This window comes from Salvelinus sp. IW2-2015, linkage group LG33 (genome assembly GCF_002910315.2).
Source record: "Salvelinus sp. IW2-2015 linkage group LG33, ASM291031v2, whole genome shotgun sequence".
Lineage (NCBI taxonomy): Eukaryota > Metazoa > Chordata > Actinopteri > Salmoniformes > Salmonidae > Salvelinus > Salvelinus sp. IW2-2015.
The window spans coordinates 31,528,491-31,544,594 of NC_036872.1; the positions used below are offsets into that span (position 1 = coordinate 31,528,491).

General features: G+C 40.8%; 2 protein-coding genes across 4 annotated transcripts in view; one reads left to right on the top strand and one right to left on the bottom strand.

The window, feature by feature from the left end:
• Positions 1-2,204, bottom strand: part of LOC111957447 (ATP synthase subunit alpha, mitochondrial) — a 12,267-nt gene extending 10,063 nt beyond the window's left edge. The window contains exons 1-3 of the mRNA XM_023978272.2: positions 1,812-2,204; positions 1,042-1,120; positions 474-643 (exon numbers count right to left, since the gene is read on the bottom strand). Coding sequence (XP_023834040.1) covers positions 474-643; positions 1,042-1,120; positions 1,812-1,871 — 309 coding nt within the window. The 5' untranslated portion in view covers positions 1,872-2,204. The remainder of the gene's footprint in view (positions 1-473; positions 644-1,041; positions 1,121-1,811) is intronic.
• A 110-nt stretch (positions 2,205-2,314) lies between these two features.
• On the top strand, positions 2,315-15,654 carry LOC111957448 (E3 ubiquitin-protein ligase ARK2C-like). Of its 3 annotated transcripts, none has more exons than XM_023978277.2 (8): positions 2,315-2,393; positions 7,285-7,631; positions 7,900-8,000; positions 9,065-9,194; positions 9,465-9,569; positions 9,917-10,012; positions 10,598-10,701; positions 10,836-15,654. In XM_023978277.2, exons 1-8 carry the CDS (start codon positions 2,333-2,335, stop codon positions 10,951-10,953), a joined length of 1,062 nt encoding a protein of 353 aa, XP_023834045.1. In that variant the 5' UTR covers positions 2,315-2,332; the 3' UTR covers positions 10,954-15,654. The 3 variants fall into 3 exon arrangements, with proteins under 3 accessions (XP_023834045.1, XP_023834041.1, XP_023834042.1); XM_023978273.2 differs by having other exon boundaries at positions 7,285-7,606; positions 7,890-8,000; XM_023978274.2 differs by having other exon boundaries at positions 7,285-7,606; positions 7,893-8,000.
• The last annotated feature ends 450 nt before the right edge of the window (positions 15,655-16,104 follow it).

The window sequence follows — 16,104 nt, forward strand, 5'->3', positions numbered from 1 at the left end:
TGTGATATGAAGACACAGTGTCTAGATATGAAGACGACAGTGTTAGAATGAACGACATGGTTAGATTTTAAGACGACAGTGTAGATATGAAGACGACAGTGGTTAGATTATGAAGACCGACCGTGGTTAATTATGCAACGACAGTGTTAATTGAATGGTGACGTATGAACACAGTGGTTGATTAATGAAGAAACGAAGAAACGAAACACACGTGGTTAGATTTGAAGACGACATGTAGATATGAGACGACTGGTTAGATTATGAAGAGGTTAGATAATGAACGACGATCGGTTAGATTATGAGAGAGACATGGTTAATTATGAAGACGACAGTGGTTAGATTATGAAGACGACAGTGGTTAGATTATGAAGACGACAGTGGTTAGATTATGAAGACGACAGTGGTTAGATTGACCAGAAGCTCTTTCAATGCAACATGGTTCAGTTAAATTCATAAACTGTCTAGATCTGCACCTTGAGCCCAGAGGAGAACTCCACCATCTCCTCAGCCTGAACATTCCTGAGACCGTACACTCTGGCAATACCGTCACCGATGGAGAGCACACGGCCAGTCTCCTCCAGATCAGCACTTGTGTCAGCCCCCAGGATCTTCTCCTCCAAGATTGAGGACACCTCTGCCGTGCCTAGGAGAAAGAAACCGCTCATCAAAATATGGACTCAACATTAACTTGACAGTCAACATAACTCCTCATTTTTGTTAGTATAATATAGTCATAGAGGAATCCCTTTTATATGTTTGTACAGGGAGAAATAGCAGCAATTGATTAGTGACTGGTTAGGAGCTGAATGTGACATTAGAAAAATGAACCCATCCCAAACAGATGTTTCCAAAAGATTACAGATCCTTGACTATTTTACAAGGCATTGTGTAACACTGCACCTTCAAGTCTACATCCTGATGCCCCCTGCTCATTAAAATAGGTACTTGTGGCAAAACAGGATTTCTGATCCAAATAGTAAGTGTCATTAACTAAAGGTCATTCGTTGAGTCAATCATTGAGCAACAATTCGCTTTACGCACCAGTCTTTGCAGCAAGACATGGTCTGTGTGTATGGAGGTGATTCACTCCTACACTGGCGGCGGCAACATTCTTGGACACCTAGAATGAATGAAAACATGGTCAGTTATTGTTCAAGACAAGTACTATTGTACTGATGGAATGGGAAATAAATCGCACTATGTATATTGAAATCGCTTGCTGCGTTACAATGAACTGAAATCAAAACATATGCCCCAAGGCATTAGCCCATGCATTGTTAGTTAGCTAGGTTGTCCGCAAGATGTCCTCTCTTTTGACAGCTGGCATTTGAATAATCCAATGCCAGTTAAACCACCACTACAAAAACATTTTAAAGCAAGTAACTACACTGCAGTTAACTAATTATAATTGTATGAACTTGTTCTGTGCAAGGCGGAGCATTCTGTATGTAAAAGACCCTGACCTTCACAGAACTTAGCTAGCTAACTAACGGATAGCATGCTAAACTAACGTTACCTAGCTAGCACAGCCATTTTACGGGACCGTAGTGTAGTTGAAGTGCGCATAAGTGCATTCATTGAAAGGGAAAAACTACATGAAATGTGCAATGAATGAGTAATAAAAACAGRAATGTAACGTTATCAAATAAATATCAAGACAGCAGGTCGAGTGGCATTGCTGGGTCATGGCGTTCTAGACGAGCGTGTGAAGGTGGAGGCCTGTAGGCCTACCCTTCATACACCCACTACATTGACATTTTAATTCGTGCAATGCAAATTGTCTTATATTCAACAACCAAATCATTACTCACAAATCCAGCCCGTCTGGGCAGGCTTCTGGCCAGAGCCGCTGCAACTCGCACGGATAACATCTCTAACGGGCGAATGTGACTTGTCCTCCACCACCTGCAAAGACCAGCTAGTTTTACTTAGAGGGTGTCCTATGTATGCGAATGACCTAAAAAAAAAAAAAAAAAAAAAGCTTCGTTCTTCTTCATGTTATGTCATCCGTGATGACAGCCTGTCATTTCAAATCATTACTGCCATCTACTGTAGCGGAGTTCACGTTTCAGCTGCTATGTATGAGTGGTACAATAGTGTCCACTAGCGATCATAACGGGCCTGACATTTTTGGGGGGGGATTCGGCACAACCTAGAGGCCATGTGTGGTACTTAATATTTCCTAAGCGTGAAAATACCGATCCATCGACGCTTTGTCAACGAAGCAGTTGCCTGTCAGCTCAGTGCTAGAACTGCTTGAATGTAGGTTGGAACGGACCATCTGCATGGGCTATATCTCTCATCAACCCAGCGGCAAGACAAGGATCCAAGAATGGTTTTAGTGCATGTCGGATATCTGGTTCTTCCTGTATTTGGCTCAGTAAGAAATAGAGGTATTTATATATATTTATCTTTAACAATTACGTGTGCCCTGTTCATCTTAATATCGCAAAAGCTGCTCGCTAACCTGGTCGAAAATCTCTTTTAGGATCCATTCCAACACTAGCAAGCGACTGTGTTGTTGTCCTAGCTAGTTGGCTACCAAACAGCTGTTCCGTTCTATATAAAGCTAATGATAGCCAACTAAGACAAAACAGTATGTTTGCCATACAAGGCTATTATGTTCTCATTCGCTTTCGTTACATTGTATTAACAATTGCACGACCATATTACACATTTTGGTAGTATGGGTCTGATCGTATATAAAAAATATTGCCTTTTCAGGTACCTAGTGACAGCTAACTAACGTTAGCTATCTAATTGTTATATGGACGCACGTTCACCGATGCCATTTAGCTAACTAACGCTAGCTACCTTTTTAAACGTTAAGCTATTTTTGGACATGATATTGTAGTAAGTCAGCTCTATTTCAATACATACTTATAAGCACACCCATTGCAATTAATGGCAGTGGTGAAATGTCAGACAGAGAGAAATGCGTGAAACACGTTCAAACTTGTTTTTGAAGGTTAGTTAGCTGGTTGCAAAGTGCTAGCTCGGTCTCTTTGTAGGGAGCATATATTTAATCCCAGGATGTCATTTGAAGATCATCTTTACTGCTTGCCAAGATGATTGTATGACTAATTCAATTAGCTAGCTAGCTAAAGAATGTTTGCTATATCGCAACTACTAGCTAACAAACAGGCTAAATTGTCATATTTTAAAATGTCAGGAAGATCTTTAAACACGTAACGTTAGCTAATTTAGCAAGCTATGTAGGTTGTTTTTCCAATCTGGTCTGAGCGTTTCGTATTCTGTATTTACAGTAAATCCGATACATATTTAGTATGATATGTTATGCATTTTGTGCAAACGTATATGTTATGAATTATAGCTAACGTTAGCTAGGCCAGGAGTTAGGTTAGGGGAATGGTTAGCTAACATGCTAAATAGTTGCAAAGTAGCTAAAATTCTAACGTTGGTTGTCTGTGATGAGATTCGAGCTCACGGTATCCGCCCACCCACCCGACCAACCAACAAACTTTCGTTTTTTATTTAAGTAATCGAATGTATTATTTAACCAAACGTAACATATAATACTAATTTAAGTGTCCCGGATTTGTCTCGTCTATGAGACCAGGCTGATCCACAAGTTGATTTTAGACAGTCATTTCCCATTGACTCAGTACCAAAACATACTTAAGCAATAAGGCGCGAGGGTGTGTGGTATATGGCCAACATACCACGGCTAAGGGCTGTTCATAACAGTGACGCAACGCGGAGTGCCTGGATACAGCCCATAGCCGTGCAGTGGTATATTGGCCATTTACCACAAACCCCCGAGGTACCTTATTGCTATTATAAACGTGTTACCATCGTAATTAGAGCATTAACAAGAAATCTTTTGTCATACCCATTGTATATGGTCTGATATACCACGGCTGTCAGCCAATCAGCATTCAGGGCGTGAACCACCTAGTTTAGGAAGTTGCATAAACCGTCTAGGCTACAGTGTAGCGTATTAAGTTCACACATTGGCATCAATTATTTCATATTGTGCTTTTATTTCTGTTCTTATTTCCTGTTTCATAGTTTCGAGGCTGGCTCTACATTCTGCATTTATCAGATCTTTGTCGTCCCTCCCATTGTGTAGCTAATGATCATCTGCTGCTGTGTGGTGTGGCGTGGCCTCTGCCTGTTCTCTGCATTTAGCTGTATTGAATCCCTTCTTCATTTCCTCTTTCCATCAGAAGACGACATTGGTGTATATATAACAACAACAAAAATGTATCATTCAACCATAGAGTATATGTGGAAAAACTAAAACAAATAGCTAACACCTATAGAATAACTTTTTGTCTTTGTCAAGTTGTTGTAGAGTTAACACATTTTTAGCTCTTAAAGAGAATCAAATGTATGTCATTGTGTACCTCCCATTCAGTCTTGATTATGACAACAGCCTACTGTAAATCCCTGTAAAGTGGATACATTTTGCATGGATTCTATTTCTGCATTGCTTTACTGAACACCAGAATTTGGCTAATTTTCTTATTTTTTTCCCSTATGGAAAATGCATTGTACAAAGGTAGCTAAGTAATAGTATCTTTTGCTCCAATTGGCATTCTTTTTACATGTACAATTACATGTAAAGCTTATGCATTGTCATATTTCATTGAATATGATCACACACACAATCATAATTATCCTRGTGGTCATCGGAGTGATTTCAAAATAGACAACACATCAACATTTTATAAATACTGGTACACTTCACCTCTTCCCAACAACCTGTCATAACCGCCTCCATTTGTGTAACCCTTTTGTTCTTGAAAATTTAAATCTTTGAAACACTGAATTATCAGGCCTTTTGCTCACTAAAGCCAAAACCAAATCGTAATGCTATAKGTGGTTGTTCACTTCCCAATGAGCCTCCCCACTAACAAAAGTACAAAATGCTATCCATTTCACAGGGATGCTTATCTCCTGCACTGCTACAGTAAATCTTCTAGTAGAGTAATAAGGTATTTTATTGTTTGGTTGTGGTCTCTCTTTACCTTTTTGTTCTGGTAATGGTGCTTTCAATGCATGGTCACATTATGATTCATATGATTTTGTTTTTTTACATTGAATAGTAAATTCCAATGTAATCTTTCTGTAGTAAAGATGTACCCTACCGTGCTGTAGCCAACCACATCTGCTCATTAGATGCTGCTTCTGTTCTTATTAACCCTATATGGAGCATGGTGGGCCTTGCCTTCAGTCAATGTTGTTTATTTTTGTTGCATGGTGTTTATATTATCATTATTACAAAAACACAAATTCCACAAACTAATATTTTTCAATAAAGAATATAGTCTTTTTCCTAACCTTCAGTGTGCTTCTTGCTGATTTCCATTTACTGTCTTTAGCCCTCCCCTCGTCCCTACCTGCCCCCTTCCACCCCACCCACCTCTCCCGCTGTGACAAAGATAGACAATTTCAATGCTTTTATCATCACAAGGCCTGAATGAGTCTATCCCCTGTCATTCATGGTGATTGTACCACTGAGACAATTGAAAGTGCAGTGTGCCATCGTTGATCCTTGGATCAAATGCTTCTCTATTAGGATTTAACCATTCTGATTAGTGACTGGTTAGGAGCTGAATGTGACAAAAAATAACCCACCCCATTCAGATGTTTCTGGAAGATTACAGACCCTTGACTATTTTACAAGGCATTTTGTAGCACTGCACCTTCAAGTCTACTCCAACTTAATGACCCAAATGCAATGTAGACTTTGCCTTTTTCTCAATTGTAGGGCTTTCACCTGTTTTCATCTGAATGTGTTATCCACTCTACCACCAACACTTTAGCATGTTCTTCATGTTAGAAAAGGTGAAGGTGACTTTCACAAAGGCCTATACATAGGTTCGTCCTACAATGTTTGTGCTAGGCTGCGTATAGCTCAGGGTATAGAGTCACTTTACATTTGTTTGATGTTCTTTTTCCAGGACTTCTCTTGCTGCCCGAGTCCAAAATGCATTTTACCACAATGGAAAACATGTCACACTACGAAATCTCGTCCTATAAATTGTGTTCTCCCCTTTCAAAKATATTTTGTCATATTGCCATCAATGTCTCAATGCAGCCTAGGCCACCTTCATGCTAATTGCAATCCATTCCCATTCCTATCAATGTTATTTCCATTAGAATTGTCAGCCCTATATAGTATGGAGACAGTGTACTGTAACTGTGGTGCACTGTACTAGTCTCTGATTCAACAGCAGCCTGTTCTCTTCAGCTGCCAGATAGCTGTGGTTGGAAGAGGGGAAAAGTACTGTCAAGCTATTTCCTCTGCACCAATGAATCTACACATGGGAAACGTTTGGGTAGCAGTGTGTGTCAGTGAGAGTAAGATACAGGCCTAGGCAGTATTAGAATTGATTTCTTGAAGGAGATAGACAAATATGTTGTAGGCTTTATGTAGCCTTGGCCTTGACTCGTGCTCATAGATATTTCACATCTTGGCATTTGCTGTTAGATATTTCTGGGTAGTGATGTATAAACAGACACATCATTGATGTTGTGCGATATAATGTTACCCACAGTTCAAAAAGTGAAACAGTTATCAGAGAAAGGACACACTCACAGCAATGCTATCACATTGTTAAAATCCTCAGTGATTCTAAAGGATGAACAGTTTGTGTCATAAAAAAATAAATATCTTAGGAATAGATGTTCTGCCTTTTGTCCCACTGTGGATCAATGATGTCATTCATCTGAATGTCACACTAGATCTTGAAGTTGGAGAACATTTCTGGCAGAACTTCTATCAAAGGGTTTCGAGGTCGTTCTGATATTTTACAGAACACTTCTGGCAGAACTTCTATCAAAGGGATTCGAGGTCATTCCGATATTTTACAGAACACTTCTGGCAGCACTTCTATCAAAGGGATTCAAGGTCATTCAGATATATTACCGGTACCCCTAGATATTAAAACTAGATTAATTTGAAAAGCACTCTGTTACACGATTTAAATGCACAATCCTGGGCACGCACATTGCCGAAGAGTCAGATGCCCAGAGGTGAGAATCCAACCAGAAGGTCAGATGTCACATGATGCCATAATAGACCGTGTTTGGAAGTATTAACATTTTCCATGCAGGTTTGAATGTGTTACTTCACCATATCTCCCTATCCCCTGATGTAAGTTTCACCATAGGTAAGACTTAGGGCTTTTGTAAAGATCCTCCTACAGAAACACAATTACATCACACAAACACACACTCCATGTCACATACACAATAAATTCTAACCTACCGTTTCTCTCTCAGGTGTCTGACTCCCTCTCATTGTTTCCACAGGATCCCACTTTAACCGGCAGCAGCAGCAGCATAGCCATGCTACCTCTTGCCGGCACTTCCAGCTAGGCCCTCAGGCCCAGCTGCCAATTGACTTCCCAATGCCCCACCCAGGTCAGCCCCAGTCGGGCATCAACCCCCACCTGGCTCCCCCTGGCCACCAGCATTCTCCCCAGCTCCACCCGCCCCTCAACCCCATACCCCCCACACCCCAGTTCCAGGACCTTTCTGCCCCCCCTTTCCTACCTCAGACCTTACACCAGCAGTACCTCCTCCAGCAGCAGATCCTAGAGACCCAGCACCGGCGCATCATGCCACCTTCCAGGTATGGGGACCTGGTTTCTGGCTATGCACGGCACTCCCATAGTAACTTGGGTACCTCCATAAGCTATATAAAAGTCAAGGTTTGTATGAACAACTACAGTATATTTGAAATGTTATAATATTAATGTGCCCCTGGTAAAGGGGTAGTTCAGTTTGGCATGTGTTTTCACACCTCAAAAGTGCTTTAAAGTTGACTCGAAATTTCCATTGGATCTGTAGATCCACACAACATATTGCATGGAATATGATGTGCACAGAAACCTTTTTTGGTTGTCCTCTGTCAGCAGACACCAGCCCCACAGACTGCGGCCGGGTTACGAGTTTGCTCCCGCCCTCCACATCCCCCCACAGCCTGCGGCCCAGCAGCCTCGCTACCTGGCTGAAGGCACAGACTGGTAAGACGCCAGCTTGCACTCATACAATAATGTGGCTTCATTGTTAAAGGGATACTTTGGGATTTTGGCAAATATGCCCTTTATCTACTTCCCAAGAGTCAGATGAACTTGTGGATACCATTTGTATACCATTTATGTCCAGTACGAAGGAAGTTAGAGGTAGCATTCTAGCAGATGCCCATAGACTTCCAGTCATTGTGTTAACTCTATTTAGCATTGGTTAACAAAACTACCTCTAACTTCCTTTACACTGGACACAGAGACATAAAAATGGCATCCATGAGTGCATCTGACTCCGGGGAAGTTGACAAAATACTGAGGTATCCATTTAAGTCTCATACATTACTCCTGGACTGTGGATAATCTTAATTTTCTAATTTGAGTCACCCGTTCCCACAGGCATGATGTATTATTTGTCACATGCGCCGAATACAACAGGTGTAGACCTTACAGTGAAATGCTTACTTACAAGCCCTTAACCAACAATACAGTTTTAAGAAAAGTAACTTAAGTAAAAAATAAGGAGCAGCAGTAAAATCACAGTAMCAAGGCTATATACAGGGGCTACCGGTACAGAGTCAATGTGCGGGTCAGTCGACGTAATTGAGGTAATATGTACATGTAGGTAGAGTTAAAGTGACTATACATAGATAATAAACAGAGAGTAGCAGCAGCGTAAAAGAGGGGGGGGGGGAAATGCAAATAGTCTGGGTAGCCCTTTGATTAGCTGTTCAGGAGTCTTATGGCTTAGGGGTAGAAGCTGTTAAGAAGCCTTTTGGACCTAGACTTGGCTCTCCGGTACCGCTTGCCGTGCGGTAGCAGAGAGAACAGTCTATGACTAGGGTGGCTGGAGTCTTTGATAATTATTAGGGCCTTCCTCTGACACCGCCTGGTATAGAGGTCCTGGATGGCAGGAAGCTTGGCCCCAGTGATGTACTGGGCCATAAGCACTACCCTCTGTAGGGAATCCAAGGACAATCCAAGGACAGTCAATGTTAATGATTTTTGTTGGGTCTGTGTTTAACTGGTTCCTCTCATCTCTCCTCTGTTGTGTGGTTGGTCAGGGATTTGAGTGTGGACGCGGGGCTCCCTCCTCCTCAGTACCACGTCCGCCCACTGCCCCAGCACTACCATCACTACCTGACATCTCCCAGGATGCATCACTTCCCCAGGAACAATGCCTCCACCCAAGTGGTGAGATCATCACAACTCTTTTTGCCATAATATTTAAATGAACAGAATGTACATTTACAATTAAAGCGATGTTCAATGATCTGTGCAATCATGGCATCCATATTTGTTGTACCACCCGTAGTGTTTGATTTGGTCTTTACACCATAGATCATTGTAGAGACTGGATTCAGGGATGGCTGGCATCTGTATGAAATTCAAAGATGTTTTCTCAGAGTTGAGGAGAATGTATCCAGATTACTCCCTTACTGTCTCTCTGTATGTTCTCTCCAGGTTGTCCATGAGATCAGAAACTACCCGTATCCTCAGTTACACCTGCTGGCCCTGCAGGGCCTCAACCCCTCCCGCCACGCATCCGCTGTGAGAGAGAGCTATGAGGTACTGTTATCCCAGTCACACGGCTAACTCCAGTCAACCCTGTCACACTCTCACCCCGACACACACACTCTGGTAATCACACGGCTGTCCTCACGCCTCTGTCCCTGCCTCCAATGCTGTGGACTGCCTCATGTGGGACTGCTCTTCTCTTTTCTGCGAGTTCTGTTCTCCAGATGCTTCTGAATCGAAAAGCTATTGTTTTATTTTGCTTTGTTCATTTGTTGTTTTTATCGGACTGATAATGAAGTGTCTTGACCTAAAATAACCCTTTAAATCCTACTTTGCTGAGGTAGAGACAAATGCTTGTTCCAGATGTTTAACAGTCTTTCCCCATATGTTGCCTGTAGGAGCTACTGCAGCTGGAGGACAGGTTGGGCAGTGTGAACCGGGGGGCTGTCCAGACCACTATTGAAAGGTTTACCTACCCTCACAAATACAAGAAGGTAAGAATATGCCCTCAGGTCGTACCTGTAACGGATGTACTGAGGCAGAACATTGAATAAAGCGCCATAGAATAGAATGACACCGATGAACATTGCTGTCTCATTTTAGGTCATTTTTAGCCATATAATCTCTCCAAAGAATCCTGTCTCCTTGCAGTCCAAATGGACTTGTTATTTACACAACAGTCAGATGGTTTGGAGTGTACCCAATTTAAGACCACGGATGACTCCTCTTGCAGGTGAAAGGACAAATTATTATAAAGCTGTGTGAGTCTTGTGAGAATTATTTGAATATACTGAAGGAATCATAGGCATGCATGACATTTTAGTGATTCATTGAGACTGGAACCTGAAGCACACTTTTTAATCGTGTCAGCAGTATTTTCAGTATATATAAGGGAGATGGTGCTAAACTGGGTTTGTCAGTGCATACCTAGTCATGTATCTGAACTTCAATATGTGGACTTCAAGCATCTTTCTCTTTTCATGTGAACTATCAAAACTTAGCGAATGAAATTGAGTTACATTTGAAAATATGCATATTGCTTTTTGTAATTTTTTAAAAATATATATTTTATTTTCCAGAGGATACCTCAGGACCTTAAGCTAGGGCTGGTGGATGAGGAATTGGATACAGATGAGAAGTGTACCATCTGTCTATCAATGCTGGAGGATGGAGAGGATGTCAGGTGGGTCTAGTCACAATGCTAATGACAATGTTATTGTCATGGTACGTTTGGTGCCAAAACAGACTACAGTTTGCAGATCTCTGTATCTATGGGAATTCATATTAACACTCTTCATCCTCTTCCTCCACTACCAGGAGATTACCCTGCATGCACCTCTTCCACCAGGCGTGTGTGGACCAGTGGCTGGCCACCAGTAGGAAATGCCCCATATGCAGGGTGGACATTGAGACCCAGCTGGCACCAGACAGCTGATGCCTCCTTTCCCTGCCCCCATCTTGTAAAACCCCACCTCATCCCTAGGGGGAGCTCTGCCAAACGTCCCCCTTCCCATCTGCATCACATATGAGCCTGCCTTCTGAGCCAGCTGAAGAAGACAATGAACGGGAGGGGAGGTGAGAGGGATTAACAAAGCACACTGATCCAAACAATAGAGAAACAAAAGAGGCTGATGGATGGATGGGTGGATGGATGAAGAAGAGAGGCAGAAGGGTGCCAGTATGTATGGACAGATTTGCAGGGCCTTGATGAGTCTCCATCAGGGTTTTGCACCGTAGCATTAGCTTCTCCATACACTCAGAGATGAGATCCGCCATTAAACCCCCTAGCGAGCGTGTGTGTTGTGTTGTTGGGTTTGTATATAGGCCTATTCTCTACCGCTGATGTGTACTGGTCTCACTCCCTCTTGATGAAACCCAAAACACTGAGCTCTAGCTACAGCACATCTGTGCGAAACATGACAAGATATGAAATCAGCYGGGGGGTGTTTCTTGAAATGAGCTTCTGTGGCCTAATACATATTGTGTTATGGAGTGTAGTAGTCTTGTTATTGATCACCAGTATTTAACAGGGTGACAGTGTGGTGTAGCAAGCAAAAATCCCACTTTAAGAAATAAAGTGGGAAAAAAATACAAAATGGGGAAATACTCTTCTTTAAAAGAGGGTAATAGGCGTACAGGCAGCCTTTAGGCAATGAGGAAGTGCTAGCTATGTACAAAGGCCAATCAATAGGTGGATTTCCAGTACAATAGATCTCTGCTATCACAGTGGATGCTAGAGATGCTAACCAGGCATGGCTTCAGTGGTTTGTATTGTGCTGTATTGGGGCCTCTACCCTAGAACTGAGGCCCCAGATATGCATGCTGTATGGCAGGCTTGGGCTGTCTTGTGATTGTGGAGCAGTAGGAAGTCTGCACAGGATGACGTTTATTGTCATGAGTCTTGTCCTGGAGGCAGAACTCAGCGATTTCCTCTAGACGGAACAGCTGCAAAGTCAGAATTGGCTATATTGTAAAAATTCATTAAAACAATTTTAGGTTAGGGTTAGCAGTGTGGTTAGGTTTAAAATCAGATTATATGACTTTGTGGCTGTGCCAGCTAGTGACCACTCTGCAGAGCTGCCTCCAGAACAAGATTCATAACGGGGGAAAAAACTGAAAAGTCTGCAGTATCTCTGCATGTGAACCATACACGGTATGACTCTCTCCCTCATCCATGGAGCAGGATGAAGTTTCCCTTAATGCGGATCTTAGGTCAGTGTTGCGTCTCCCCTCCTAATAATTAAGATTAGAATTGGTGGAGAGGAACGCTGATTATAGAACTGTGCCTATGGGCAACTTCTGCTCACATCCTCATCCATAGCACGATCTTTAAGGCTGGCATTGGCTGGAGGATGCAGTGTCTGTGTATTGTCTTTAGAGTGAATACAATGTAGTTATTTTCTAACATACACTACCATTTCAAGTTTGGAGTCACTTAGAAATATCCTTGGTTTTGAAAGAAAAGCAACTTTTTTTTGTCCATTAAAATAACATAAAATTGATAAGAAATACAGTGTAGACATTGTTAATGTTGTAAATGACTATTGTAGCTGGAAACGGCAGATTTTTTAAATGGAATATCTACATAGGCCCATTATCAGCAACTATCACTCCTGTGTTCCAATGGCACATTGTGTTAGCTAATCCAAGTTTGTAATCGAACCCACAAATGCTGATGCTCCAGATACTCAACTAGTTTAAAGAAGGCCAGTTTTATTGCTTCTTTAATCAGAGCAACAGTTTTCAGCTGTGCTAACATAATTGCAAAAGGGTTTTCTAATGATCAATTAGCCTTTTAAAATGATAAACTTGGTTTAGTTAACACGACGTGCCATTGGAACACAGGAGTGATGGTTGCTGATAATGGGCCTCTGTACGCCTATGTATGTAGATATTCCATAAAAAATCTGCCGTTTCCAGCTACAATAGTCATTTACAACATTAACAATGTCTACACTGTATTTCTGATCAATTTTATGTTATTTTAATGGACCTTTTTATTTATTTTTTTATTTTTTTTCAAAAACAAGGACATTTCTAAGTGACCCCAAACTTTTGAATGATAGTGTATACCAGGACCTTATTGCCTACAGAACAAGACCATGTGATTTATACAGTACATAGCAAACAACCTCCATTGTGTTTCGGTTCCCTTCCTTTCAATCTCAGTTGCTCCTGTTTTTTGATACAATAATACAGCTGGTGTTCCAGGGAGAGATCCAACTCGTAAGCCTTTGTTCTGTGTTCTGGAATGTGTAAGATGGTCCCCCATGATGGTAGTCGTATGGTATTGCTAGAGCAACTGTAAACTGTTCAGTGATGGAAGCTGTTTTCCCTATATCGTGCATGAATCATATTGGTGTAGTTCACTTGAAAGAGGTTTAAAGGGAGAAAAAGCCATTTATTTAAAAATACCAAACAATTATTCTTAGTATTTAGATTTATTTGATTTGTTATTAGTCCTTTCTTCATTTCAGTTTTCTTTCTATCAATTTGTTTTGAGCACTCYTGCTAATTTGGACATTGGACCAAGTCCTTGTCCATTTCTTACCATTTTGAAGAAATGGCTGCAATGCTGCAGAAAACATTTATTGTTGCAATAATCTAGCTTGTTTTGTTAATGCACTATATGGCGTTGTCTGAAATAGATTTGGTGGTGTGGGGTCTCCTTGTACTAGCTTACCTTGTGTTCGGTTACACATATCTTCATGCTTCCTTGTGTACTTTTGGAGGTTGACTTGACTGTGTGTTGCGTTTTTAATTCCCCTTTGTCCAAACCCCTCCATCCCCAAAAAACTACAGACAGACAAGGAGGGTTGCTATTTCACATGGGATGCTCTGAGTTGAAATGCATTAAGTATTTCACAATAATTTGTGGTGGCATATTTAATGTATTTTCTCTCATGATTCCGTAATTGAATAAATCTATTTACCTAGAAATAACACAAAATGTTGGGGGATACCTCATTATGCATAGGTTGGTGGGGATGCTTTGCATGCAAGTTGTGTTTTTCAGAAGAAGAATTGTCATTTGGAAGGGTGACTAGGTGTAACGGGCTCTGTCTATAGCCAACGTGGTGCTGTTGATCTTCATTCCATTCCATTCAATTTAGAAGATTCCCACACTCTGCTTTAATCTAGTGAACAGACTGACCAGGTGCAAATGTTTCAGCATGTAAACCTCCGTCATTGCACTCCTAGCATGGCTAAACCCCTCACTGGCATAGAGGAAATATGATACTTTTGTTTTTCATATTTATCCCGGATCATTACCAGTTTCACAGTTTGTTTGACCTCGTTTGTATATGTCACCATATTATATCTGGATATTCGGTGTCTCCATTCAGAGCATACGTTTCTCTGTCCAGCTATGTTAACTCTTCCCATATGAATTAATAACTGCATTATTAGGTACTTTGTATTGCTGGCAAATGCTGTGTTTGTGTGGTTAGGTTAGGAAGGTGGCTAACATGATAAACTTGAGCTATTGATCTTGTGTTTTTCTGGTGTAATACTCTAGGTAGTAGTTTTACACCTGGGTATAATAAGCCAACCACCTGTTTTATGTGTGCTTTATCTTAATAATAACAATGTATTCATCTTACATATATCTCATTGGAATGAAGCTGACTGGTCTTATTTTAATTTTTCCTGCTGTCACTGACCTTACCCCATGTTTACTTCCTGGTCAGGTCACATGGTCAGGAAAAACTCCTGGCCTTATGGTTGTCTCTAGTTACCACAGCCACAAAGTCAAAATTGGCTATCATAAAAATGTATGAAAACAAAAATTATATTTTTGGTATTCATTTAAGGTTTGGCATAAGGTTAGCAGTGTGTACCGGGTAAAGTTTAGAATCACATTTTAAAAGATAAATTGTAGAAACAGGAAAAGTCTCTGCACACTTCCAGTCAGATGCAAATGTATTTTAATTTTAGCTGAGCTTTTGGTCAGTCGACCATCATCAGAATATGAGAAATTGTAGAAGTAGACAGAGTTTTTATGACTTTGGATGTGGTAAATAGTGACAACCTGGCCTTACCTTTGTCCTCTGCAGACCGTATACTGGGTTGTTACTGCAGAGGAAAACTGTATAGTATAATAACTCAAGCTGGTGAAGGGGAATGAACAGTAGAATCCTAAAGCACAAGCTTTCTAATGCATGTCCTCCTCAGGTTTTCATATGTGCACATGGGTGAAGCTGTAGACGTGTTTAATATGAGGCTGTACCTTCTTGAATATGACAGATATGTTTCTTTGCTGCTGATAAACTGTTGTTTAAACTAACCTGCCAGTGATTAAAGGGAAGTGGCCATCTTTGTACAACACACTGCTGTTTTGCTGTAACTGCGCAATGTTTTATGAGCTGGAGTATTTTATAGACACTAGAAGTATTTACCAATAATATGAAAAGCAATAGCTACATTATAATGAAGAATAACATGGATCACTGAATGTTGTGGAAAATCTTTAGGTTCACTTTTGATGGATTTTGTACTGTATTTATTACTAATGAGGATGCAAAAAGTTGCATAGCTTAACCCAAACTGTTCTGTCTCCTGTTTTATTTATTGTCTGATTGTATATGATCTTTTTCTATGTGTTTTTCAAATAAACTCCCTAAAATGCTGAAAAGACCTGTTTAAGGATGATTACATTTTTTTTTTTTTWATGTATCTACCTAGAGAGTTTTCATCTGTATTTTTCGTATCTGTCTACGTACCACCACAGACGAGGCTGGCAGTAATACCGCAGACAATTGTTGTTCAATGGTAAACGGTATTACCCCAATGGACATAAACTGGTTGAATCAACATTGTTTCCACATTATTTCACCCCAACGTTGAATCAACTTGTAAAACGAATTGGATTAGCAAAAAGTCATCAATGTTAGGGCATTTCGTCTTTTTTTGCTCAACTTTTAACCTAAATCCAATGACATGGTGAATTTTGGGAGGGATTTCATGTTGAATTCACGTTAGTTGACAAACAAATGTAAATCAAAACTAAACCTTGAACTGACAACTGTGCCCAGTGGGACATCTTCATTCATATAACATCTTTGGTCATGTCATCACTAGCCTA

What these genes read in the sequence shown, in the direction of transcription:
- LOC111957448 (XM_023978277.2), top strand. Translation starts at nt 2,333, where the DNA reads ATGGTTTTAGTGCATGTCGGATATCTGGTTCTTCCTGTATTTGGCTCA. An exon ending in TGGCTCAGTAAGAAATAGAG is followed by an intron (nt 2,394 to 7,284) that starts GTATTTATATAT and finishes TTGTTTCCACAG; the next exon opens with GATCCCACTTTAACCGGCAG. An exon ending in CTGTGAGAGAGAGCTATGAG is followed by an intron (nt 9,570 to 9,916) that starts GTACTGTTATCC and finishes TGTTGCCTGTAG; the next exon opens with GAGCTACTGCAGCTGGAGGA.